This window comes from Natator depressus, chromosome 15 (assembly GCF_965152275.1).
Source record: "Natator depressus isolate rNatDep1 chromosome 15, rNatDep2.hap1, whole genome shotgun sequence".
NCBI lineage: Eukaryota > Metazoa > Chordata > Testudines > Cheloniidae > Natator > Natator depressus.
In genome coordinates, this window is record NC_134248.1 from 31,888,399 (window position 1) to 31,915,951 (window position 27,553).

At 39.1% G+C, this 27,553-nt stretch overlaps 1 protein-coding gene across 1 annotated transcript in view; it reads right to left on the reverse strand.

The window, feature by feature from the left end:
* Positions 1-27,553, reverse strand: part of PITPNB (phosphatidylinositol transfer protein beta) — a 78,233-nt gene that overhangs the window by 9,867 nt on the left and 40,813 nt on the right. Inside the window, exons 8-9 of the mRNA XM_074972608.1 lie at positions 18,096-18,173; positions 4,177-4,287 (exon numbers count right to left, since the gene is read on the reverse strand). Coding sequence (XP_074828709.1) covers positions 4,177-4,287; positions 18,096-18,173 — 189 coding nt within the window. The remainder of the gene's footprint in view (positions 1-4,176; positions 4,288-18,095; positions 18,174-27,553) is intronic.

The window sequence follows — 27,553 nt, forward strand, 5'->3', positions numbered from 1 at the left end:
AATGTGTGGTGTCGATGCCACATCTCGATGTTTATCTTGAGGATGTCTTTAAAGTGTCTCTTTTGGCCTTCCCATTTCCCTTCTCCTTTGGTGAGTTGGGCATACAGTAGTTTTGGTAAGAGTACATCAGGCATGCACACACAGCGCCCGCTCCACCTCAGCTGGTGCTGGATAATCAGGACCCCAACGCTGAAGATGTTGGCCTCTGTGAGGACACTGACATTAGTGCGATGATCCTCCTACTTTATGCTGCTGATCTTCCGAAGAAAGTGCTGGTGTTCGAGGTTTTTCAGGTGTTTTCTGTACATCATCCAAGTCTCACAGCTGTAGACGAGAGTTGGGAATACAACCACTTTATAAATTAAAGTCTAGTATGTGTTCTGATGCTGTGATTATTGAACACCCGGCGAGATAGTCTGCGCCAAAGGCAAGGCTGGCACAGCGAATTCTGTGCTGAATCTTTATGTCTATATCTGTCCTCTGTGAGAGATGTCTGCCAAGATAGGCAATGTATTCTACATTTTCCAGTTCTTCTTTGTTGACATAGATCTTCCTTGCTGGGTCTGATGATTGACCGGGGACTGGCTGGTGGAGAACTTTTGTTTTGCCGGTGTTCAGAGTTAGCCCATGGCTTTTGTAAGCTTCAGAGAAGCAATTAAGGGCTGTTTAAAGATCCTCCTCAGATGATTGTGCTGTAGCTGCACACTCAGTGTACTGGAGTTTGGTTATTGATGCTGATATTACTTTAGTTCTGGCACGGAGATGAGAAAGGTTGACGAGGTTGACGTCAATTCGATATAGGATGCCAATGCCCTGGGGTAGACGGTCTTGGGTTAATGTTTTCATAGCAGCTAAGAAAATGGAGGAAAGGTGGGTGCTAGTTCAGATGACAAAGGGCTCAGAGGTAGAGCCACTGCACAGGAGGGAGGCAGTCATCTGGTCATGGAGAAGTCCTAAAATGATAAATTTGCCTGGTCAGCCAAACTTTTACATGATTTTCCATAGAGCCTCACAGTTGACAGATTTCAGAGTAACAGCTGCGTTAGTCTGTATTCACAAAAAGAAAAGGAGGACTTGTGGCACCTTAGAGACTAACCAATTTATTTGAGCATGAGCTTTCGTGAGCTACAGCTCACTTCATCAGATGCATACTGTGGAAAGTACAGAAGATCTTTTTATACACAAACCATGAAAAAATGGGTGTTTGCCACTACAAAAGGTTTTCGTCAGATCAATAGAGGCCACACAGAGCTCCTGGTGGTGTTCTTGACATTTTTCCTGGATCTTCCTGGCTGCGAAAATCATGTCAGTTGTGCCTTGTGATGGTCTAAAGCCACACTGGGACTCTGGAAGTACTTCCTTTGCAAGAGGGAGCAGGCAATTCAGTAAGATTCTAGCAAGAATCTTCCCAGCAATGGAGAGGAGGGCAATGCCTCAATAGCTGCCGAAGTCGGCCCTGTCTCCCTTTTTGAAAATGGTGACTATGTTCACATTACAGAAGTGAGCAGGGATTTCTTCGATGCACCAGATTGAGGAGCAGCAAGTGAAGCTTGTTAGTCAGTGTTTCTTCCCCCACTTTCAGTACTTCAGCTGGTATGCCATCAGGGGCTGGAGCTTTATTGTTCATTTGTTTAATTGCTTTGCAGACCTACTCAGGTATTAGTGGGTTGGCAAGGGTTTCCCAGATTGGGTGATGAGGGATGGAGTCGATGGTGTCTGTCACAGTTGATTCTCGATTTAGAAACTTTTGGTTGTGTTCCTTCCAGCGCTCTTTGATGGATTAGTTATCTTTAAGAAGGGCACCACCATCTTTGGATCTCGGAGGTGTGAGGCCACAAGAGCTTGGCTCATACAGGGGTTTTTTGTCTCTCAAAAAAAACTCTGCATATCATGTCTGTCAGCAAATGTTTGGATTTCTTTTGCTTTGTCCTCCCACCATTTGTTTTTGATTTCTCAGATCCTCCTTTAAACTTCAGCTTTGAATAGTTGGAAAGAGCTCTGCTTCTGACTGGATAGTGGTTGGCTTTGCCAGTTGCAGAAAGCTTCTCTCTTCTGCTCCAGAAGGGTTGTAATGTCAATGCTGTCGTCAATTCAGTCCTGATGACGGGGGGGTGGGGGGGTAGCAAGACCAGTGGATTCCTCGCAAACCTCATGGATGGTCTGTTTTAGGGCTTCCCAGTCTTCTTTGACACTTGTGTTGTCACTTCCAAGTGTGCATATGGCCAGTCTTCCACTGAGAAATGTTTGGAAGTTCTCTTGGCGCACTGAGGATTGAAGTCTTTGGATGTTGTGTTGCCGTCTGCGTGATTTGGATTGCTTTCTGTGTTTCGGTGCAATCCTGATGGACATGACAGACCTCACCAGACGGTGGCCAGTCCAGCAATCGTCTGCTTCTCTCATGACAAAGATGATGTGGACATCTCATAGATCCTGTGTTCCTACAACGACCGTCTAGGAGGTGCCACTGTTTTGAGCAGGGGTGTTGCCAAGTTGTTTTGTACTTGTTGCTTTGTCTGAAGATGTTTGTGATCACAAAGTCATGCTCTGCAAATCTGCCGAGTAGAAGGATGTCATTGGAATTGGTCTTGCCCACTCCTTCCTTCCCAATGGTGCTTCTCCATAGGTTAGAATCTCGGCCAACTCTTGCGTTAAAGTCCCCTAAAAGGATGATCTTATCTGTTTTTGGAATGGATGACAAAAATTTATCAAGGTCAGTGTAGAAAGATTGTTTGTTCTTCAGTGTCAAGAGCTGGTGCATATGCACTGATGATAGTGGCAAATGACTTATTGACCAATTGGATGTGGAGGGTCATAAGGTGCTTGTTGATGCCAATGGGGAGCTCAGTCAGGCAGTTGACTAGAAGGTTTTTGCAAAAAGAAAAAGGAGTACTTTTGGCACCTTAGAGACTAACCAATTTGAGTATAAGCTTTCGTGAGCTACAGCTCACTTCATCAGATGCATACTGAGGAAAGTGTAGAAGATCTTTTTATATACACACAAAGCATGAAAAAAAAAACCTCCTCCCACCCCACTCTCCTGCTGGTAATAGCTTATCTAAATGATCACTCTCCTTACAATGTGTATGATAATGTATCTTTAGATAAGCTATTACCAGCAGGAGAGTGGGGTGGGAGGAGGTATTTTTTTCATGCTTTGTGTGTATATAAAAAGATCTTCTACACTTTCCACAGTATGCATCCGATGAAGTGAGCTGTAGCTCACGAAAGCTTATGCTCAAATAAATTGATTAGTCTCTAAGGTGCCACAAGTCCTCCTTTTCTTTTTGCGAATACAGACTAACACGGCTGTTACTCTGAAACCTGTCTAGAAGGTTTTTGATTGCAAAGCCTACACTGTGTATTTACCTGTTGCTTGCTGGTTTTCCTTTCCAGAAGAAAGTGTAACTATCACCCTCTTCCCTCAAGTGGCCTTCACCTGCATGTCTTGTTTCACTGAGAGCAGCAATGTCTATGTTCTACCTTGAGAGTTCTCGGGCAATAATTGCTGTTCTGCATTTGGGTCTTTCACTTTTTGATTAGTCTAGTAGTATATGGACGTTCCAAGTTGTAAGATACATTTTTGTTTTTTGACCACATTGGGAGGGATCCCTCTGGACACTTATCCAGCCAGTTATGGTGCAGCTTTCAACTAAGTCATTGGTAGATGTTAAATTTTGCGTTGTAATCCCTCAATCTCTGTGGCTGTTGTAAAATTTAATGCTACAAAAAAAAACCATGACTACTATAGCATTAGTAGCAACCAAAAATAAGATACTTCACAAGACTTTTGGTGCACATACTGCTGGAAAAGCATCAAAGCGCTCACGTTTACGTAAATAGATTTTTTTTTTTGAACTAGAGAGAATAATGGAAGCAAAGGACATTCCTAAGTGCCATATACATTTAGGCCCCAATCCTGCAAATACTTACAAATGTGCTAAACTTTACTATAATGAGTACTTCTGATTAAATCAATGTGCCTACTCACAGAAGTCAAGTTAAGCCATAAGTGGCTGCAGGTTTGGGACCTTAGAAGTCAATGGTTTGATCTGCTGAAAAACTGAATGGATCAATGTCTTCACTAACATTTAATTTTAATAGAAGAAAAATTTCCCAACTTTTCACTTCTACTTTAAAAAAAAGTATGCTGCAGAGTATTTAATAAGCAGCTCTTACCTTTTGGATAAAGTTTTCTACTTTGTTCTGTAGTCCCCACCATTTAAATTTGATAGTCACCAACTTGTAGGCACACATTTTAGGGCAGTCTTCATCAGCTGCTAGCTCTTTCTGTTTGTGGAGAATTGGAAAAAAATTCTTCTCTTCATTTAATGTTAGTGTTTGAATAAAAACTTGTTAGCATGGAAATTTATAAATGTGAATAAACGAGGATTTCAGATGTATACATTTAGTATTATTATTGCAAATCACCATTTTAAGGCTTAGACAATGGTTGTACTGCCATTTGAACACGCAGAGTGCCAAGGATTAAGAAAAGGAGTACTTGTGGCACCTTAGAGACTAGGATTAATAAGACACTGTCAGGTTAAAAGCCATATTTAAAAAAAATGCTTTACCTCCATTACAAACATGTCTTATAATTAAATCTGAAATAATTTAAAATTACGTTTCCTTGTCATGATTTATGCCAACAGGTTACTTTTTGAGTATTCAAGCTTGACAATTAAAATAGACTACTGTGGTGGGTTTTGTTTTGGTTTAAGTCAATATCAAATCATTTTCCCTTTCTGGTTCTTCATTAGTAGAACAATTCTGCACTGTTTGGGTAGCTAACACACTACAAGGGAATATTTGTTGAAACTACTTCCACTGAATTGAAAAGAGATTAATGTTTTTATTGGTTTTGTAGCAGCTTATTTTTCACAAATTTGACCTGACAATGTCCCATTAAACATTAACCCCCATTTGATAATGTCTGGAACACAACATTTACACTTAAAACCCAAGTTAGTTTCTCCACATTTCATAACACAAATCCACTGAAAACATAAAACCCAAGAACCAAGGCAGTTTAGCAGTAGGCTTGTTAGAATACCAGTACGTCACGTGTATTGTGCCTACACACTGCAGTGCAGACAGGTAAATGTCATACCCTTCTTCCTTTCCTGGGAAATGGTACTAGTCAGTGTCCAGTTTCTTAGCATAATCTGCATGTCTGTTTGCACTCAGTTAATTGTAGGTGCAAATTTGAATACTCATACTTCTGCCTGCAGGAGTAAATCAGGCTGGGGCACTCCATTCTCCTTAATGGCCAGCAGTACTGGCAAGTGATTATCAGCCCCATGGAGACTTCATCTCATAGGAACGATGGAAAGAGGCTCAGACTCAGGGACATGGGGAGAGTGGGGCCCTCCAGGAAACTGAACTGAGAGGGGAGTGAAAAGCTGCCTACCATCACCTGCCCTCCCTGCAGCAAGAGATGCAGCCATCGGGAATTACTGGAGTTCTGTCAGCTGTAGCAAGTGAGAGCAGCTGGATGGAAGCAGCATATCTCCTAAAATTCTCCACTACAAACTTAGAAGCCTAGTATTTGGTTAAAATCATTTAACTGAAAAGCTCAGATTAGGTGGAACAGAGTTTGTAGTCTGCTGACCATTTGTAGAGGCTCGCACACCCCTGGAGAACACTGATGACCAAGGACTCTTACTCCTGGCTTACTTGCTCTCATTGAGGATTCTGGACTAGACAAAACTGAAGATTTTACTCTAATTTGTTCCCAAGTTATGAGTGGACAAAAAAAGTTAGGACATTTCAGAAGGTGCTAAACCACCACTTGTTAAAGTGCCATAACAAACAATTTGGCCAATTAACCCCCACTTTCAAAATAAAATATACTCAGATAAGGGACAATGTCGTAACAAATTCTGTACAGAAGAAGAAAACTTTTCAGAAATTGGGAGTGGGTAGGCTGGCAAAAAACAGACATAATAGAAACTGTCCTACAACCTTCACTGAAAAGCTTCTATTGTGACTTCACAGTATCTGCCTCCTGTAACACTAGTTACATCAAAATATATGTAAGCCGTTGGTGGTAACAAATAGGTCCATTAATTTTTTTTCCCAAACACACACAGGTAATTTTGTATTTATTAAAAATACTATGGTGGTCGACTAGTTTTGTGACCAGGTGAACAACAGTTAAATCCTGCTTTCAAGTGTAAGAGTGCAACACTACACTGACTTAGCCAAGATTCAAGTTTTAGCCTGTCAACACTGAGGAAAAGGAGATGCATCTTATTTAAAAGAAAAATTAAAGATGAGGAAAGACCTCTCTAGGTCTCAGAGGTATAGTCATCCAAGACAGAAGCAAAGCAATCTGTGATGTTTTATCTTGCAGCAGTTTATTAAGTAGTAACAGTATTTCACATCATCATAAAATATCAGTTACTTAACAAGGCCTGATTAGAAGAGAGAGTTAAAGCACGAGTTTTCTTTCCCATGGGATTAGTCTGCATGGTGTTTTCTTTCTACTTGCCTAACAATGAAACTCTGGACTTTGAATTTACACTTCTGACAGAAACAAATTGTTTCAATTCTCTGGTGAAACAAAATTAGTTAGCTTAAAAAAAAATCTAAAGTTACAGGTGACCAGTATTATCCGGGGAGATAAGGTTTGGGATATCAAAATAGAGTCTTATATCTACTGCAATCTTTGAGTCTCAATCAAGCTTGACAAACATTGCTTATGCTTTAATTAAAATATTGAAAAACCAGTTTATTTCCAATTAGCAGCCAGTTCCCAGAACCACATGGATACTCCCAGTGGGCCAGACACGCTCCTCACCAACAAAAAAAGCTACAATGGCACTAACTGACTAGCAGCCTTAGAGACAACAGGCTGGAAGGCTGCAGAGATAATTCCTTCTCACACAAGAGATGGCCTCTTCATATTAACAGCAAGGCACTTTAATGGGGAAGTTTTCTCTGTTGCCCATAGTGCGGACAGAGGATTGTCTTCTCCAGCACTGTCACAGCTTAAAAATACAAGAGTGACTAACAAAAAGTAAGGTTTCAGAGCAGCAGCCATGTTAGTCTGTATCCGCAAAAAGAACAGGAGTACCTGTGGCACCTTAGAGTCTAAAATTTATTTAAGCCCATGAAAGCTTAGGCTCAAATAAATGTGTTCGTCTAAGGTGCCACAAATACTCCTGTTCTTTTAACAAAAAGTAAATTCATGAGTACTCTTCACATTGCCCCCTTGATCCCAGAAAAACCAGTCGGGCCCCCCAAAAGAAAGCCTGGTAATGTAAATAGACCACTCAGCTGGACATGCCTGTAACTGCAAACCCAAAGTGCTGAGCCTCTTTGAAAGTGAATCAAAGTTTGTGGCCCTGCACTGCGGTCTGCCTCCTCACTCTGGTCATAGAGCCTGCGGGTCACTGGAGCACAACAGAAACACGTTCTCTTAACCTACATACCACCTACTGTCAGACAACTCACACTGAGCCCTTTAAGGATTGCAACACCCAGGGATCTGTGACCTCAGAGGCTATTCCAGATCTCTGAAAAATGAGTTGAGAAGAAGGCTGTTTGCTGACCACTTCTCTGACTATTAGTAATTGGCACTGAAGAAGAGGAAGTTTAACACCCTGTCTCGTCTCGTGGTCTTTAACTGCACTGAAGCCAGTTTTAAACACAGGACCTAGGTTATAACAGGATTTCTAAATTCACTGTGAAAGGCGAGTTTTAAGATGGCTTAATTTATTTAGAAGTCCAGTGTATCAGGTGCTGAACTCTAGAAAGTTCCAAGAGGAAAGAGGCTTTAGTCTGGGGCACCACTTTAGCTGACTAGTCCTGATCTGAAAAACAGTTTTTACTGCAAAGTAGAAAGGCTATTTTGGCATTTTCAAATATCTGCACAAAAGCAGCAAGTCAAAGCACAATTTCAGCTGAACAAACGTAAAACACCCAAAATGCCTACAAACAAAAGGAGAGTGCGACAAGGTCAAGTACACACATTGAACTCCAAGGCTTCTGTAATATAAAAAGGCATGATTACACAACTCCACAGAGTTTTCATGATCACCAGTTTATAACTGTAACATTGGTAAGCAAAGTAACACTTTGGTGCTTCACATGGTGAAATTATGTAACAATTTATAAGCCCTATTTGCATGCCAGGGCAGGCTTCACATTAGAAAGGGGCTTCAGAGAGAAAGAACTTAACTTTTTTTAAATGGGATTTGTATTATTCACTGAAGTTTCCCTACTAATGTCACCCTTGATTAACAGGGACACTGATTTATTCAGCTAGGCTTTTAAACAAACCTTGACATTAATGTGATATTTGGTTACTTCCTTGTTTGCGCACATGCATCACTGAGGATTACAAGCCTCATGTTAACCTGATGCTCCCTCTGCCATAACTGCACTAGGAGAACTCAACACCTTGTGGTTATTTGTTAAGCACAGACTAATGATTTAATCCAGATTCTAGAACTGGGAAGATATTCATCACCCCACACCAAGTTTTAAGACAAGTCATATTTTGGCCTAAATGCCTTGGTCCATTCAATAGAACCTGAGAGTTAGAGGGGACTTTTATGAAGTCCATTATTCTTACACACCTGAAGTCACAGCATGCCAAGTTTATTTTGTTAGAGAAGCAACAAGTACTTCAGTTAATACATTTTCAATTGAAATTGTACGTTAGGTTTGAAATTAGTCATCCTAATTAGGACAGATAATACACGTTTAAATCAGTTTATTTGTACTTACATTAGGTTTGCTTTGTTTTCTGGACATCCAGAGTATAAGGGCAATTCAACAAGTGACAGCAAAGTGAAGTTCAACTAACTTGCTTGACAATATTTATTCTGCTTCCAAAAATCCCTCTAACTGTACTTGAACCTTGTGAGCATTTGTGATAACTTCATGCTAGAGCACATCTATTTTAGGCAAATTATTAAGAATACTAGCATCCATTTTGTCTGTTCCCTTCCATGTTAAAATTAAAATAGGCTATTAAAAATGAATATAAAAATTCTATTTCTTGAGGAAAAACAAAAATAAAAAAATACTCAAAATTATTTGCAGGGGAAATTAAGCAATTTTAGTTTTGGAAAGTATTTTGCCTAGCTCCTCCTTCATCTGACTATATGCCTGTCCATTTTTAAAAACGACTAATATGTAGGTTGTTTTATAGGAATGTTTTTCCATTTACATATGATTACCGCAACATTTACAAACACTTTAATTTCAAAATAATTTATAGTGTTCTTTACCTACAATTTATAAGGTTTGGAAGCACTTCTTGCAAACTGTTAAACCCAGCCTATAAATATATTGCACTAAGAAATTACTTTTTAGTTTACATGATCCGAATTAGAGACCCTCTGAAACAATCACATGAAAAACACAATTAGTGGAGGCCTCTTTAATACCAAGGTCTTTGAACATATTTCACTGAAACGCTATTAGCAAGACAGAAGAACTATTAAATCAGAATAATCCTGAAAAATGTGAATATCACAAAACTTATTTTATTGGGATATTCCTTACTACTAAGCAGTTGCGAAGTGACTCCAAAGTATTTAATGTACATTTTATTTTTGTTGGATTCTTTAGATTTTGTATGTCTAGGTTTAAATGTAATCCAAGAGGCTAAACCATGTTTTTAATTTAACAATGCATATTAAGTTACTCTAAGGCCTCTTCTGCATACCAAAGGGAAAGTAATGTATATTTGGGCTATATAACTAAACAAAAAGCTGTGTGTTTGGCTAGAATAGGAAGCAGTCAGTATATGAAGACCACAAGTTCTCATTTCTTATATCTATGGCAAATACATCAGAAGGACTTATTAAAAGGTGGAATGCCAGACAAGAGTAAAATTAATTTTTGAAACTAACATTCTTTAACGTGAGATTTTCTGCTGAAAATTTGCTAGATTTTAAAAATATAGCAAAAAGAAAAGGAGGACTTGGGGCACCTTAGAGACTAACAAATTTGAGCATAAGCTTTCATGAGCTACAGCTCACTTTGCGAATACAGACTAACGCAGCTGCTACTCTGAAACTTAAAAATATAGGACACTAGAGCTGAATTATGTGCATTTACTTCCTACACTAATTTCTCACTACAGACCTCTGGTTATCAGTAATAAGTGAAAATAAGTGTGTCCAGAATTGATTCTTATGTTCTGTTTACAAACAGAAGATTTAAAATGCAATGTTTGCTTTATGTGCTGAAACTGCACAAATCTTCAACCCAGGTACCACTAAAAGAGGGAAAGAGAGGACAGTTTCAGCAGCCAACCTCCAGCACTCAAAAATCTTGAGTCAGGACCAAAAATCATGAGTTTGGCTTAAAATATGAAATTAAGAAATAATAAATGTTGGGTTTTTATTTGCCTTCTGATTTTTTAGCCTTTAGGGAATTATGTTTTCAAGCTTCTATGCATCCACGAGGGCTAGAGGGTTACTTTTTAGAAACCGAAGCTTTAAGAAATAAACCAAATATTGTAAGACTCAGAATGAAGTAATGAGATGGAAATACTGGAGCTTTCTGTTACAGAAGGCAGAAGTACAGAGAACACTGGGGATGAGAATGCAGAGAGAAGGTGAGAGGTTTATTTCTCCCAATTTGATCAAGGTCAAGTGTTTCAGTTACTTTGATCAGAACAGGAAAAATTCCATCTGAGTAGGTCACTGCTAAACATTAAGGATGTATAAGGGAACGCATGAGATTCTGATACACCATCACCTGCCCCACATCTAGAGTGTACTAATTCTCAGAAATGACACTGGTCAACTTGCAGCTTTGTATAGAGACCCGCATTTTGACCACCACCGGGAATTTAAATGGCAAACAGGCATCACTGGGACATTACAAAGCTGTGGATAAGCAAAAGGAAGGGCATGGTCTGTCAGCTCCAGGTGCAAGTCTGCTGTTAAGCATATTGAGGCAATTTGGAAGTCCAGGAGCAGCACGGAGTCTGGAAGGACCCTGAGGCTATGGACCGCTGATGGTCAGTCAGACCCTCTTCCACCCTACCTCACAACCCTTAGATGTAGCAAGCAAGTTGTTCCCCCAACCAATCCCCCACAGGCACCACATGGGGCAGGAAGCCCCCACCTCTTCAGCAAGGGAGGAAGAAAGGTCAGCCAGGCCAGGTGCTCTAACCTCAGAGACCAGTATATGTGGTAAAAGTCCAGCCCCACTCTGGGATAACAGACTTCTCTTGCTGTTTGCTAGTATTGTTAGCCCTGTAGCTCGAGGGGTAGAGGTCTATTACAGAACTAACTGTGTGCATGCATTAGGATACAACCCTTAATTACATGATCACATACTACGTTTCCACAGTACCACAGCCTCGATATGCACATATGCTATTATGGTAGTGTTCTAGACTCGAGTTTAATGGATGGGTGGTGGTGGAAATCTCTGAGGGAGTTTAGGTCATCGGTCAAGAGCATGAAAACATCACTGATGTATCTCAGGTAAACCTCTGGTTTCGTGGTGCATTTGTCTAGAAATAATTCTTCAAGGTGGCCCATGCAGGCAAGAAACAAACCATGTTTTAACATGATTACTGCAAGTGTGTTGTGGCCCAGTGTTCAGTTATTTTTGTAGCACAAATGCACCATGACTAGCTGATTAAAATGCTAGGCACTTACTGCGGTAAAACTTTACATATAATAAACATGACATCTCCAAAGAAATAGTTTTAACATTCAAACTAGTGGCTTCCTGATGAGAAAGCCATTTTTGCTTGATGTTTTAAACAATCTACAGATAAAGAAAGAACTTAAAGCAAAATCTCTAGAGCAAGTACTGAATAAATCCTTATTCCCTTGATGCTCCTGACTTCAAAGGTAGGATTAATCAATCATTTAATGTTCCACAGGAAGCCAAATATCAATTCACAACATTTCATTTAATGTTTTTCACAAGATATTTAAATTAAGTTCATGAAAACATCTGCAAACAGAGAGACCATTACATCAAAATGTATATATTTTTTATTTCAATGAATATTTCATCATTTCTAAGAAGCTTGATAAATCCAAACTGTCTTAGAGTGCAAAGCCAAAGCCTGCTGCAGGAATGATTAATGCAGGAATATGGGCATCAGAACTACTCTGCCTTTGAACATTCTGAGTGAAGTGTGGGATTCTTTTTAAATGTCATCAGTAATACTGAACACTGTGCACTCTTGTTTGAAAACAGCGGAGATGTAGTTGGACTAGTTAATACAATTAAATCAAATTTCCAGATAATTCTATACTAAAAGATGGGCTATGAGCATTCTTTGAGGAAAGGGGGGTAGGAGATCTTGCTCCAGACCAATAGTGGTACATCAGAATTATAATGTTTCCACCTCTCGCTGCGTTTTACTGGGACACTGAACACAGCAGAGTACTGGAAGGCACACACACAAAGGATTGTTTTCACTGGGGTTTTTCTACAGTGCTCATCACTGTAGGATCTGAGTGTTGAACAAGATGCCTAGATTGGCATGCTGACCTCCAAGAGGATGCTACTCTTCATCCACTTCCTACAGCCTGGTTAAGCTCGGTTAATACAAACACTTGTTATCATAGGAAACTTTTGCAAAGAGGCCTTGCCGCACGCTCAGAAAAAAAAATCAGCCAGCCCTCGGACCCAATCTACTCTTCTCTGGTAGCTGGTTCCACCAGTTTCCTCAATGAATGGAAAATGCATCCACCAACACTGCATCTTAATCCCTTGATTCTACTGAGGCTACAGAGAAATTAAGATGCAAAATCAATTAATTTTGGGTGACGCACCTAATCCTTCTGTGCAAGTAAGTCACTAAATTGGCCATGAACACCTATCCACATCCATGATTCATGGTAGTGGAAAGCCCTTGCTGCCAAGTTACACGTTTAAACTAGAATGCTAGCTTGATGTTTTGAAGTCACCATATCTTTCCTCCTGGGAACAGCAAGCAGCTAGTTTCAATATTTTATCCCACAAACCAGTACACAGAGCATCAACTGCTCAAATCCCTCTCCCATGGAGTCCCCTGTACAAGCACTCATTACTGAGCCAATAAGCTGCTGCTACAACATTGAGATAAATACAGATTTTCAGGGTCTGCACAGCCTGACTGTCAGGGGATCCACTCTTTCACCACGCTGTAAATCAGGATATACAGACACAGACACTGCCACCAGTTCCCATTAGGTGAGCAATTTAGCCTTACTGTGCCTTTGAACTCTTTAAGGCCTGGTTTACACTTAGAACTTGGGGCAGTTCATAACACTCAGAGCTATTACTTTATGCTGTCTGCAGACTCAAGTACACATTTCACATTCTGATTCTTTGCAACCAAAGAGAGGAAACTTTTTAAAATGAAATCTGGGGACAATTATGCAATACATTTCTACAAGAAACATTCAGCCAGCTGAGGCCAATTCATCATACCAGAGCAGAGCATATAAAATCATATCAATGTTTCACTCCAAATCTCACCGCATTTAAAGCGCTGTCATTTGAACTTACTCCCACCCAGGACATGCAACACCGCAGAACACAAGTCTCAACACACCCGAAAACTTAAGATCACTCTACCATGAAGCCACACCCACAATGGCTCAGCCTCTAGCTGAAGTATATTTTTATCCTTCTATTCGAGGGCTGCTTCAGGGGACGTAGGCTGCCCCCAGATGGCAAATTCTAATCACAGAGGGCTTGATCTCAGCTTCGGAGATGAGCAACCATTCTGAGAGAGACAGAAAGCCACCCATGCTAGATCAGACTACTGGTCCATCAAGTCCAGAATACCACTACTAGCAAGGCAGCCACAAGCTGGTGCTTCAGAAGGCAAAAAAGACAAGACTATAAAGCACCTTGCTGACTATGCAGTGCAGAAGGAGCTGAATTATTGGTCCCAGCTTCTGTGAGAAGATTTCCAAGGCAGGTCTGTATCTCAAGAATGAAACAAGGGAGCCACTACCATATCTGGATGACCACCCATCAAGTTATGCACCAAAATAATCCCAATAAATTAAGCCTGTTTACACAGAAAGGTGACACTAATGTTAACAGAGCTTTCAAAGAATTTAATATTTCTCTTTACAAAACAAACCTTTCTCCACATAAAACTAAGAGAAAAGCTAAAATTCAATCAACCCAGGCACGATTATTATTATTATTTTTTTTTTTACTAAACATGTGAACAAGCAGCATGTAATGCAATTAAGACCACTACTATGGTATTTGTAGCCATGACTACTGAGACACAGGCCTGAAGGCTCTGCCTGGAGGCAAAAATGTGAGTCAAGTTACTGTTTAAATCACACATCAGTATGCACGCAAGCCATGTAATAGAAGGTTGATTCCTAAATAATGAAAAATATGAGAGAGACATATTCCAAAGGATAAGTGTGCACATGTATCAGAACCAAGAGTTCAAGAACCCAAATGCACACCTAAACAAGGTGTATGATCTCATCTAAACTCATAAATTAAGCACCAGCATACGCAGCTCCATTGTTGCAGGGGCCTCAGTGAACTATAGCACTATGAGTTAGAGTACCAGACACACAACAGGGCAAAGAGAGGTTGGGCTTTGCTTTCATTCAACTGTTGCTTTCTTTGTTTTCGTTTACCAGCACCTAACTTTTTCCTTCCCCACTGGCCACTTCCCTCTTATTTTTATAAATTCTTCCTACTCAGCTCCTGTTAGTCCAAGGAATAAGAGTGAACAGAGTTAAGTTTCTTTGGACAAAAAGGGAGTTAAGCATCTGTTAATGACATAGTATTAGGACTGTCGATTAATTGCAATTAACTCATGCAATTAACTCAAAAAATTAATCACGATTAATCACAGTTTTAATCATTGTTAAAGAACAGAATACCAATTGAAATTTATAAAATATTTTTGGATGTTTCTATTTTTTCAAATATATCTATTTCAATTACAACACGGAATACAAAGTGTACATTGCTTACTTTACATTATTTTTTATTACAAATATCTGCACTATAAAAATGATAAAAACAGTATTTTTCAATTCACCTCATACAAATACTGTAGTGCAATCTCTATCATGAAAGTGCAACTTATAAATGTAGATTTTTTGTTTTTGTTACATAACTGCACACAAAAACACAATGCAAAATTTTAGAGCCTACAAGTCCACTCAGTCCTACTTCTCATTCAGCCAATCACTGAGAAAAACAAGTTGGTTTACATTTACGGGAGATAATGCTGCCCACTTCTTAATTACAATGTCACTAGAAAGTGAGAATAAGTGTTTGCAAGGGACTTTTGTAGCAGGTATTTCAAGGTATTTACATGCCAGATATGCTAAACGTTCATATGCCCCTTCATGCTTCGGCCGCCATTCCAGAGGATATGCTTCCACGCTGTTGATGCCCCTTAAAAAAATAATGCTTTAATTAAATTTGTGACTGAACTCCTTGGGAGAAGGACTGTATTGTCTCCGGCTCTATTTTATCCGCATTCTGCCATATATTTCATGTTATAACAGTCTTGAATTGGGCCAAAAGAAATCTGATGAGGTTCAATAAGGATAAGTGCAGGGTCCTACACTTAGGATGGAAGAATCCAATGCACTGCTACAGACTAGGGACCGAATGGCTAGGCAGCAGTTCTGCGGAAAAGGACTTAGGGGTGACAGTGGACGAGAAGCTGGATATGAGTCAGCAGTGTGCCCTTGTTGCCAAGAAGGCCAATGGCATTTTGGGATGTATAAGTAGGGGCATAGCGAGCAGATCGAGGGACGTGATCGTTCCCCTCTATTCGACACTGGTGAGGCCTCATCTGGAGTACTGTGTCCAGTTTTGGGCCGCACACTACAAGAAGGATGTGGATAAATTGGAGAGAGTCCAGCGAAGGGCAACAAAAATGATTAGGGGTCTAGAGCACATGACTTATGAGGAGAGGCTGAGGGAGCTGGGATTGTTTAGTCTGCGGAAGAGAAGAATGAGGGGGGATTTGATAGCTGCTTTCAACTACCTGAAAGGGGGTTCCAAAGAGGATGGCTCTAGACTGTTCTCAATGGTAGCAGATGACAGAACGAGGAGTAATGGTCTCAAGTTGCAATGGGGGAGGTTTAGATTGGATATTAGGAAAAACTTTTTCACTAAGAGGGTGGTGAAACACTGGAATGCGTTACCTAGGGAGGTGGTAGAATCTCCTTCCTTAGAGGTTTTTAAGGTCAGGCTTGACAAAGTCCTGGCTGGGATGATTTAACTGGGAATTGGTCCTGCTTCGAGCAGGGGGTTGGACTAGATGACCTTCTGGGGTCCCTTCCAACCCTGATATTCTATGATTCTATGAATGATGACTCAGCACATATCGTTCATTTTAAGAACACTTTTACTGCAGATCTGACAAAACGCAAAGAAGGTACCAGTGTGACATTTCTAAAATAACCACAGCACTCAACCCAAGGTTTAGGAATCGGAAGTGCCTTCCAAAATCTGAGAAGGATGAGGTGTGGAGCATGCTTTCAGAAGTCTTAAAAGAGCAACACTCCAAAGTGCAAATTTCAGAACCCGAACCACCAAAAAAAGAAAATCAACCTTCTACTGGTGGCATCTGACTTAAGATGATGAAAATGAACATGCGATCTGCCTGCACTGCTTTGGATCGTTGTCAAGTAGAACCCATCATCAGCATGGACGCATGCTCTCTAGAATGGTGGCTGAAGCATGAAAGGACATATGAATCTTTAGTGCATCTGGCATGTAAATATCTTGCGAAGCCAGTTGCACCAGTGCCGTGAGAACGCCTGTTCTCACTTTCAGGTGAGACTGCGAACAAGAAGCGGGCAGCATTATTTCCTGCAAATGTAAACAAACTTGTTTGTCTGAGCAATTGGCTGAACAAGAAATACAACTGACTGGACTTGTAGGCTCTGAAGTTTTACATTGTTTTGTTTTTGAATGCAGTTTTTTTTTGTACATAATTCTACATTTGTAAGTTCAACTTTCATGATGAAGTGAGCACTGTACCCTCTCTATTCTGTATTATAATTGAAATCAATACATTTGAAAATGTAGAAAACATCCAAAAATATTTAAATAAATGGTATTCTATTTATTTATTTATTTAAAGTGCACGGTTCATTTTTTAAAAAAGCGTGCAATAGCCCTACATAGTATAATAGGATGCATAGGGCTTGGCAATCATGAAAGGTGGCAAGGTCCCAGACTACAGAACCTTGCAATATAAAATGAGATACACAACAAAGGATCAGGAGGACAGACAATGGGTCATACAATGCTAAGAGAAGCTGAGTAATGGAAGGTTTTGTAGCAGTAGGGATGGTCAGATACCAAAAAAAAAAAACTCTGGGAGGCATGTTGGATTCTTTGATCAGCCAGTATAGAAAATTTGCCTCAAGGAATCCACACACAGTCCGTAATACACTTCTAATATCATTTTGATGCAGAACCAGGAAAAAAAAAATCAGTGAACCAGCATATTTTTCTGTTTACCAACTCGTGTAGTAAATGTTTGTATTTATAAAAGATGCACATCCAGATAAATCAGCCTCCCAATAGCACCCCTCCAAATATAATTAAACAAGGGTCAGAAAAGTTAAGAACTTGTTCTTACGATCTCTTTTGAGAAAGTTAAGTTAGCTAATCATCAGATGTACCCAGGGATTCTTCAAATTTAAAAACACGAAGTTACTCCCAATTATAGCTTCTTGCAGTCTAAAACTATTTCAAATGGCAAACCTTGGACAGTGTCTTTAGGACATGGACTCACATAGAATTCATTGTAGTAGGAAATTCAGCTGTGCATTTATAACAAAGATATTACTTTTTTCAATATAATAATTCCGTAATTAACCTTATGATCCCAAAAGATTAAATCACTGTCTATGTTTAACATTAGTACAGTATTTTTGTAATAGTGACAGACTGGGTATATTTTGTTTGCTAATGTAACAGATGCACTGACTTTATTTAACTGGATTTGAAAAAAAAAGGAAAGAAACTGAAGTATATTCCTGCCATCTCAGTATTAACTTAAGACACCACAAACTCTTCAAGGCCCTCAAGAGCTGTCAAATGTTTACTTTCTGCTGATGAAGACTTTGTAAGGCAGTAAGGTCAGCTCACAATACCTTCCAGTTAGGCCCCAAAGGTCCTCTCTTGGTCTTCACCGATTGAAACAATACTGGGTCCTCGTCAGCTTTATAGTCCTGAAAAGAGAAAAAAGCTAGACAGTTAGAGGAAAAGCTAAGACACAACCAGAGCAAAGCAGCAACATTACTGAACCAAATAGGGATAGAAGGGACCTCGAGAAGTCATCAAGTCCAGCCCCTGCACTGTGGCAGGACCAAGTAAACCTACCCCATCCCCGGCAGGTGTTTGTCAAACCTGTTTTTAAAAACCTTCTAATGACAGGGATTCCACAATCTCCCTTGGAAGCCTGTTCCAGAGCTTAACTACCCTGAAAGTTTTTTTGTTTAATACCTAACCTAAACCTCCTTTCCATCAGAAGGAGGATTATGCTTATTACTTCTTGTACTACCTTCAGTAGACATGGAGAATAATTGATCGTTTTTGTTTTTTTTTTTTTTTTTTTAAACAGCCCTTACCATATAGTAACTCCTCACTTAACGTCCTAGTTATGTTTTTTAAAAATGCAACTTTAAGCGAAACAATGTTAAGCAAATCCAATTTCCCCATAAGAATTAATGTAAATAGGGGGAGTTAGTTATCCAATAGGCCAGTACCAAGTCAAAGAAGAAAATTAGATTGATTTGGCATAATTTGTTCTTGACAAATTCATGACAGCTATTCTTTATAACCCTATTATCCTCTAGTTGTTTACAAACTGATTTAATAATATAAGCCAGGATCCTTCTGACGTTCAGCTGGCTAGTCTATATTTCCGTAGGTCCTCTTTATTCCCCTTTTTAAAGACAGATACTATGTTTGCCCTCCTCCAGTCTTCTGGGACCTCACTTGTCCTTCATTACTTCTCAAAGATAATTGCTAACAGTTGTGAGATTGCATCAGCTAGTTCCTTATGGACCCTAGGATGAATTTAATCAGGCCCCACTTACTTGAATACATTTATCTAAATGTTCTTTAACCTGTTCTCTTGTTATTTTGGCTTGCATTCCTTCCCCTTTGTTATTAATATTCATTGTATGGAGTATCTGGTTGCCATTCATTTTTTAGTGAAGACTGCAGCAAAATAGGCATTGAACACCTCAGCTTTTTTAATGTCCTCAGTAATTAGCTCTCCTTCTCCGATAAGTAGCAGTCCAACACTTTCCTTTGTCACTCTCTTGCTTCCAATGTATTTAAAGAACCTCTTACTGCCTTTTATGTCCCTTAGAAAGGCTACTGCACAAAATACCTACTGATTTTGTTCCTAAATTCTTGGGCTATTCTATTTACTCCTTAGCAATTTGCCTAGTTATACTTCCTGTATTATTCCTGTTTGATTTTCAGGTCACTAAAGAGCTCTTAATGAAGCCATATTGGCTTCCTACTATTCTTCCTATCTTTCCTTTGCATCCTTTTGGGGCACTCTGGAACATGGTTTTGTTTTTATTTGTATTTGGTTCCCCTCCCCCAGAGTTGCTTCTCCATTGCCTGCAGACAAAGACCTTATTATTGTTACATGTTTACATAACTAGGACTCAGGAGTCCCTTTCTGGACCAATACCCCATGCATTAAATACTGTACAAATACAAAGGTAGACACTATCCTTGGTCCACAGAGTTTACAAACTGAATCGACAAAGTATAAACATCTATACATGAACTGTTTTGCGTTGTAATTACGTAACTATCAAAATTTCCGCAACTCCCCCCCTCAGGCTAGTAATCACACATTGGCTGATATTTTACATTACGGTGGAAGTAGGTATATAATATTTGAGAGAGAAGGGGCAGATATCCAGTGCTAGGCCATTTACACTACTCTCAGATTGGAAACTGCTTTGAACAGTTCACTTTAAGCAAGAGCACAGAACATTTTCCCACCAACTTACACAATACAGAAAAATGCCAACTAAAATGAAGCGAAACAAGACCAAAGGTGCTAAATGTTTATGAGCTATAATTTACTTTAAGCATTTCTATAGGCCTCATGTTTATAGTATCTGAGCACGATATTGATTAGGAAGTTAGGACCTAGGAGTGAAACTATAGGGATAGAAGCCATCACCAACAAAATGCCGGACAGCGAAAAAGGAAAAAAACTCCTGGAACGTCTTTAGATGTTCATCAAATTGGTTTTAAGAGGTTTTTGGATAGAATGTCCCATGACCAGAAACAAACTTGACTGTACATTTGCTAGATGAATTTATAACAGTTACACATCATTTCATGTAGTCAAAATTCCTTACATCCTATATTTTTTCCATAAATTGTGCCTAATTTAAAGTACCATGTAGGAAATGGCTTGCAGGAAATCGGAGTTCCAAAGCAGATGTGTAGTAACACAGTTGGCATTCTCATGTGTCTAGTGTCTGATGGACAGAGCAATATGCGCAATCAACTTGACAGTAAAAACTTCACAACCAGCGTTTTCTCACTTTTGCAATGGAATGTGTAATCACCACACAGCCCAATATATCGCTGACCCGCTTAAAACTATTAACTGGATCCAGGGAAAGTTATTTCACTTCTGACCAACAAGGCTAATATGAAAGATGTTTGGCCTTTGTTGATAAACGAGCATCCACATCATCTGTATTCTGGATGTGATGCCCATATGATGCTGCTTTTCATTGGTTATTAAGACAAGACAACTTTCTCATCATGCATCAAAAATCAAGAGCATTTTCAAGTTTCTCAAAAACCAAAAAAATATATACTAGCAGCCATTTTTCAGCATCATTTAGTATTTTACTTACCCATTGAGTATGTCAGGGCTTCCTCAGTGTATCTATTAAATGTCTAAAAGATCTTCAAATATGCAAGAAGTCTCCTCAATCAGCTGCTGCTGAAGGGATGGCTGGGTGTTACCCCCAAATCAGCACTGACATTCTTGAAGATGGTCTTTTGGATGCAAAAACTCTAAAATTCATTTTATTGCTCGAAACCATAGCTCAGTCCATTCCGAATATGGAAAATTATAGTTCTACGGTGTCTGGTGCCAAGAATGAGTTCCTGAACATTTATGAGAACACCGAACACGGTTCACTTAAAAATGCTGAAGAAAAAGATAATAAAATAGTATCATGGAAAAAACAAGAGATCACTCCTGGACATAATCTTGATCTAGGCTTCCAGGGCCAAGACCTTTCTGACAATGAATTCGCTTCAGCTTGTGACCTCAAAGTGGCTGTTACAATTTTTAAAGACTATACAAATGAACAAACAATTCTCATGGAAGTAGCAAGTTATAAAGCAAGAAGTATCCCATTAAGTTGTAAAACAATGTGGCATGCAAGCTCAGCAGTTGAATCTAAACAGCTTGCTCATTCAGCATAGTGGAAAGGGTTGCATTTTAACTATGAAAAAAGAAAAGGAGGACTTGTGGCACCTTAGAGACTAACCAATTTATCTGAGCATGAGCTTTCGTGAGCTACAGCTCACTGCATCGGATAAGTTCTTTTGTAACTATTCAGTCTTGAACAACGTTCACATTTAAATGCTAACTTACCATTGCTAAAATAATTTTAAATAACTTCATTTAATTTTTATGCTACGTTCAAAACAATTAGATACAAAAGTGGCAGACACTATTAAAAAACCCCAAGACAAGAAACAGAGAGACACAGGGGATATAACTATGACAATGTAAATGAAGCTTGGTTTATATAATTTTTTAAAAGATTGAGGGGATAGGACTGATGCCTAATCAGGATAAGATTTGTGGAGTGAGAAGAGAGAACTATCACAAAGAAGTTACAGGTATTTCCTGAAGCCTGCCTCAGAGGCTGTTGCAGGGAATAATGTTTGCAGAGTGTTTTGAAGATGAAAAGTGAAATTAAACGGTCATCTCTTTTACTGCATCCCTTAAGTGTTATCAATCCCTAGGCAGAGACATAGCAACTGAATCAAACAAGTCACTTAATACTAAACTTAGAACACCTTCCTTTCCTCCTTCCTGGAAAAAAAGTTTAAGACAACCAATTGATAATTGATAAGGGTCAATTGCAGAAAGTACATAGTTAGAATAGTCCATTTTCTCTGTGGCTAGATCAGGTCCCAGTAGTCAAGAGCATGAGCAATTGTATTTGGCATAAACATAATATAGCACTCAGGATCTTATAATACAAAACACACAGAGTTGTTTATACAAAGTGATCTTACTAACAGGAAGTGCCAGAAGAGACTAATACAAGAGCCCAGTAACCTGTGTCAGAGTTGCCAGCACTGGATGCTTCAGGAAATGTTACCAAAAATTCAATTGTGGACAATTATGGAATAACTCTAAATAGTAGTCAGTGATTGATTTATCCCATAAGGGTTTATATCACTTCAACAACAAAAAACATCCTGACTAATGTAACTGCCAAGGTGCCATATAAAGTATCTAATCCTTTCTTTCAACCATCAATTCCTAACCTCAGTGATCTCTTCTGGCAGATTTTCAATTTCACTGGATTTCCTGTTGATCTTGTATTATAAGACAGGGCAAGTAGGAGCTCCCACCAGGTCTTCTCTATACCATTCATTCTTGTTGAATGCAAGGCAAAGTCACAATTCAAGCTGGAAAGAACAAGCAGCATATGATGGTCACAACCCTGGTGAGCATTTCTCAACCCATCAGAACCAGTTCTGTTTCTTCATCCTTTATTTGCAACAAATGCCACAGGAACTCAAGAGACAGAAGTACTAATTTAAGACTGAAAATTCTGTAGCTGGCATATGCATCCATCCTTCACTACACTGAAGTTAGTGTCATACCATCATACAAAGAACTCAACTGCATATTGTATGTTTAAATCTAGAATTCTCCAGTACAGGTAGAAGGGAGCTAAAACGAGCTCCAATTTGAAATTTCAGCTTCACAGGACCATGGCAGCCTATTCAGCTGCCAAAGTGCAGCTAATAAGCAAGCTAGTAAGTGTTGTCTGATAAAACAGGATGCAACACAGCTAGTTATTCCTGCAGAAGAATTTTCTGTTAACTACCATTTTATTGGGTGGCACGAGATGAGCATTTTCAAAATGAAAACAGTTTGTCTCCACGTTTTAGTGGGTGGATAGAAATTTAGTTAAGAAGATTTTAGGGCAATTCATTCAAAAATATAATTACAAAGTTGGATAAAGAATAGAATGAAGTTTTCAGGAGAAGAAAATCTAGTCAGGTGGGTTTAAAAAACATGTTTGGGCTTGATGAGGACTGTAGGCTGAACATTAAGTTGGTCTGGTGCCCTCAGCAAAGAAAGGGGGACATCAAAATAGATCTGCAACTGAAGGAATCTCTCTCAAATCACTTCGTGTTGCTTATTCACATAATGAAATTAAAAATAAATACTCTAATTGTGGCATTTTAGGGCTGGTCTACCCTGGAAACTTCCACAGCATAGCTATGTCTTTGGGGTGTGAAAAATCTACCTCCCCCTGAGAGACGTAGTTAAACCAACCTAACCCCTAGTGTAGATAGCGCTGTGTCGATGGAAGAATGCTTCTGTTGACATAGCTCCCACCTCTGAGGGAGGCAGATTATCTGTGCCAATGAGACAACCCCCCCCCCCCATGAGTGTAGATGCTACCTATGCCAAAGTGCTACAGTGACAGCAGTTTAAGTGTAGACATACTCTCAGTGATGACTAATGTATTAAGCAGAGAAACTGGATGAACTGACAGGATGAAGAGATGAGATGAACTGGGTTTACAAAAAATCTTCAATAGCAATTTGAAAATGAAGTTAGAAAAAATAAGTGTTATTTGTTTAACTATTTTGGTTGCACATTTAAGTCTCTAAGTTAAGCCCTTGTCTGGTTTTAGTCAGTTCTTACTATTCATTTGCTACACAAATTAAAGCCATTTAGGAGGTCAGCATCGCTGCTCACAAACTTAATGGGAAATCTGTGCTTTACTTCTTAATCAAAATATGAATAATCAAAATGGAAACTAATTAACTATGTGCACAGATCCACTGGGAGCAGAGATTATAGCCCATATTATTTCACTGTTAAGTGATGTTGCAATATTCTGAATGACAAACCGGTTTTATATACATAATGCCATATAATAAAGTATTTTAGAATCGTGACAGATTTGAATCATTTGCATTAAGACAACAATCCACATTACTGGCAACGTAAAGAAAATGCAAAATTCTTACAGAATTGGTACACTTTTTTTTTTTTTTTTTATAACCATCTCAGGAGAGACTGCTTCTCTTACCTCAGTAGTCTAATGCAGTCAAAGCAAGCATTATCCAAAACTAAGTTTTTGAAGACTATGGACTTAGCTATCAAGGTAGCTAGTCAGCAAGTCAGAGTGGCCAACAGATTAGTTTAGAAGAACCTAAAATGTTGGAGTTGGACTTAAACACTGAGGGGTTGCATAGGGTGTCTTGGAGCAGCCCAGAGCCAGACAACGCCACACTGTTCATAAATACAAGGTATTGTTTGTTATTAGTTATCTATCACCACTGCTTTTACTTCCAAGTTTAATCCACAAAAAGTGAAGCTCGTGTTGAAAAGGAAGACAATTTGCCAGTGACAATGAGCCACTGCTCATGCCGCTTCATATGAGAGGCAGCAAAGATTCACTGTCAAAGAATGCTGTGCAGTTTAGCATAGAACATGCATAATTGTTACCACCCTAGAAAGTAGGACTGTCAAATCCACTTCAAAACCTAGCAGCTAAAACAGTCTCTTGTTCAGACCCTATTTTTCAAAAATAGTGTGTAAATAAATCACTACCTAGACACCTGTAATGTTAAGCACCACTTGCTAATGAGACAAATGACTGGGTTGATTTAAATGACAAAGATGTATCTAATTTTATAGCTACAATGAAGCCTGACTTCAGCAACCATCCAAAGGACTAGCAAAAGTCTGAACAAAAGAGGTGGGTCTATCAACTGGTCAGCACTAACTAAGGATATTTTTAAAAGTCCTCAAGAGTGGGGTTGCCTGTTGGAGGTCCTGCTTAGGGTCGTTTTCATCCAGGTGTATAATAGGTAAGGCACTTTACCAATACTATTGTTAGTAATTGCCAGTGATACCACCTATAACCCCCATTTTGAGAGCTTTAGAATGGAAGTAGGAATTGACCACAATGGAAATTTGACATATGCCTGAGACTAACTTAGATTCTTCTTCCTCACTGTAGAATTCATAAGATGAGACACTGCAAGGTTGTTGTCTTTTTGTAGAAAAAGTTGTTTTAAAAGTTATATAGAAATGTTTTCATGATTGTATTTTAATATTGCAGTAAGAACAGATGAGGGGGATGAAAGATGACTAAAACCACAAATTACTGAAGTACAGTTGGAAGTAATGACATTAAGAAAGGAAATATGTTAACTTGACATCTTTCTAGCAGCCTGGTTAACAAGACTATGGAAGATCATTAGGCTAGAAAAGAGGTCAGACAATGCAGACTTTGTAGTGGTCTATTACTTATTTCTTGCAACAGATGAACTGGAAGACTCAGAAGGTCCTCTTCAACCAACTGATACCCATGGAAATTCAGCTTTTGCTCATGTGCAGTTTTCACTACTGATACATCTAAACACAGCACATAACAAGATAAACTGGAGAAGCTGCTCTGAAGCTATTCTGGGCCACCAAGTAAATACACTTAAAAACAAAAACCATGAACATGTATCCAACAGATTGCAACATTTCCTTGTTCACCGGTGTATTCAATATGCACTTCAAAAACTGCCTAAATACTTCTTTATCCAAAGACTCAGATGGCTCAAAAACTGTTTTCATGTCTAATCATCATGTTTTATAACCTTTCATGAAGGTTTTCTACCTCACCTGTCTCACTTCTGAACAAAAATGATACAAAAAAAGTTTGAACAAACATTAAAAGCCCAAGCAAACCCACTAACCAGACAATTCTACAAAAGTGCTCTCAATGGTATTAACTTTGAATCATAGAATCAAAGAATATCAGGGTTGGAAGGGACCTCAGGAGGTCATCTAGTCCAACCCCCTGCTCAAAGCAGGACCATTCCCCAATTAAATCATCCCAGCCAGGGCTTTGTCAAGCCTGACCTTAAAAACTTCTAAGGAAGGAGATTCCACCACCTCCCTAGGTAACGCATTCCAGCACTCTGCACTTATCCTTATTGAACCTCATCAGATTTCTTTTGGCCCAATCCTCCAATTTGTCTAGGTCCCTCTGTATCCTATCCCTGCCCGCCACCGTATCTACCACTCCTCCTAGTTTAGTATCATCCGCAAATTTGCTGAGAGTGTAATCCACACCATCCTCCAGATCATTTATGAAGATATTGAACAAAACCGGCCCCAGGACCGACCCTTGGGGCACTCCACTTGACACGGGCTGCCAACTAGACATGGAGCCATTGATCACTACCCGTTGAGCCCGACAATCTAGCCAACTTTCTACCCACCTTATAGTGCATTCATCCAGCCCATACTTCTTTAACTTGCTGACAAGTTTGGTCAGAGTGCTTTATCCACCACATGGACAAGCTAAGGAAGGAGCATAACCACTGCATGTTTGCATTCAAAAATCAGCGTCTGTTAAATGTATACCCACACGTTTAACCCTGAGACCGAGTTACTATGATGATAATCCCAGTATCTAATAGTAAAATATTGACTTTTTAAATATCGAAGTTTACGTTCATTTGTGATTTTGCTGGAATACAGCAGTGAAAGTTGTTGCATGTTTTCTTTCTATAAGCGTATTGCAGTGAGCCAGTATATTCCTTCATATATGACAGTTTCAGCATACAGTACGCAACCTTAACTCCCAATTATAGCTGCAAATGAGCAATAGCATGGAATGAGACAGCCTGCTGGCTTTGTTAATATTCTGTCTCTTTTAGGATCCCACAGGGGAAAGGGAAGAGCGAACGTAAAGAAGCCCTTGGCTCATGGTTTATGGTGCTTGCCACCAGCTGTAGACTTCTCATCTCATTAGTTATTTTTGAATACTGGGGGTGAAGACAGCTGTAGCCTACTTGAATCTCCAGCTCCTGGGTATTTTGAAGGCTGAATTTGGTATGCACTTTCTGCAATCCTTTGGAAAGAACAAAAGCAAATTTGCTTTGCAACAGAAGCATATTTTAAATGAGTTTCAAGTTACATTAACAGTACAGAAGTGTTCTTATTCTCCAAGTTATTTTGTGTATTTAATGTTTTTAAATACAACTTTGATAAACAGTAATTAACCTGTTCATGTTGACTGGGTGGCATAGGAGAGGGGGTCTAACTATATAAAATTATATTAAGGATTGAATAGAATTTATTCAAGAAATTCTCTAGACTATTATTAAGCTATGTAAGAACGGTAGCATATTAGGTTTAGGGATATACTAAATGAAGTTTTTCAGAAATTAAAGTTGGTTTATACTGTCATATAAAAGCTATTCATTCTCAAAAAAAGCAAATACAATAGGAAGTGAATGAATAAACACAGATGCACAAATCCTAGTTCTTGCAAAT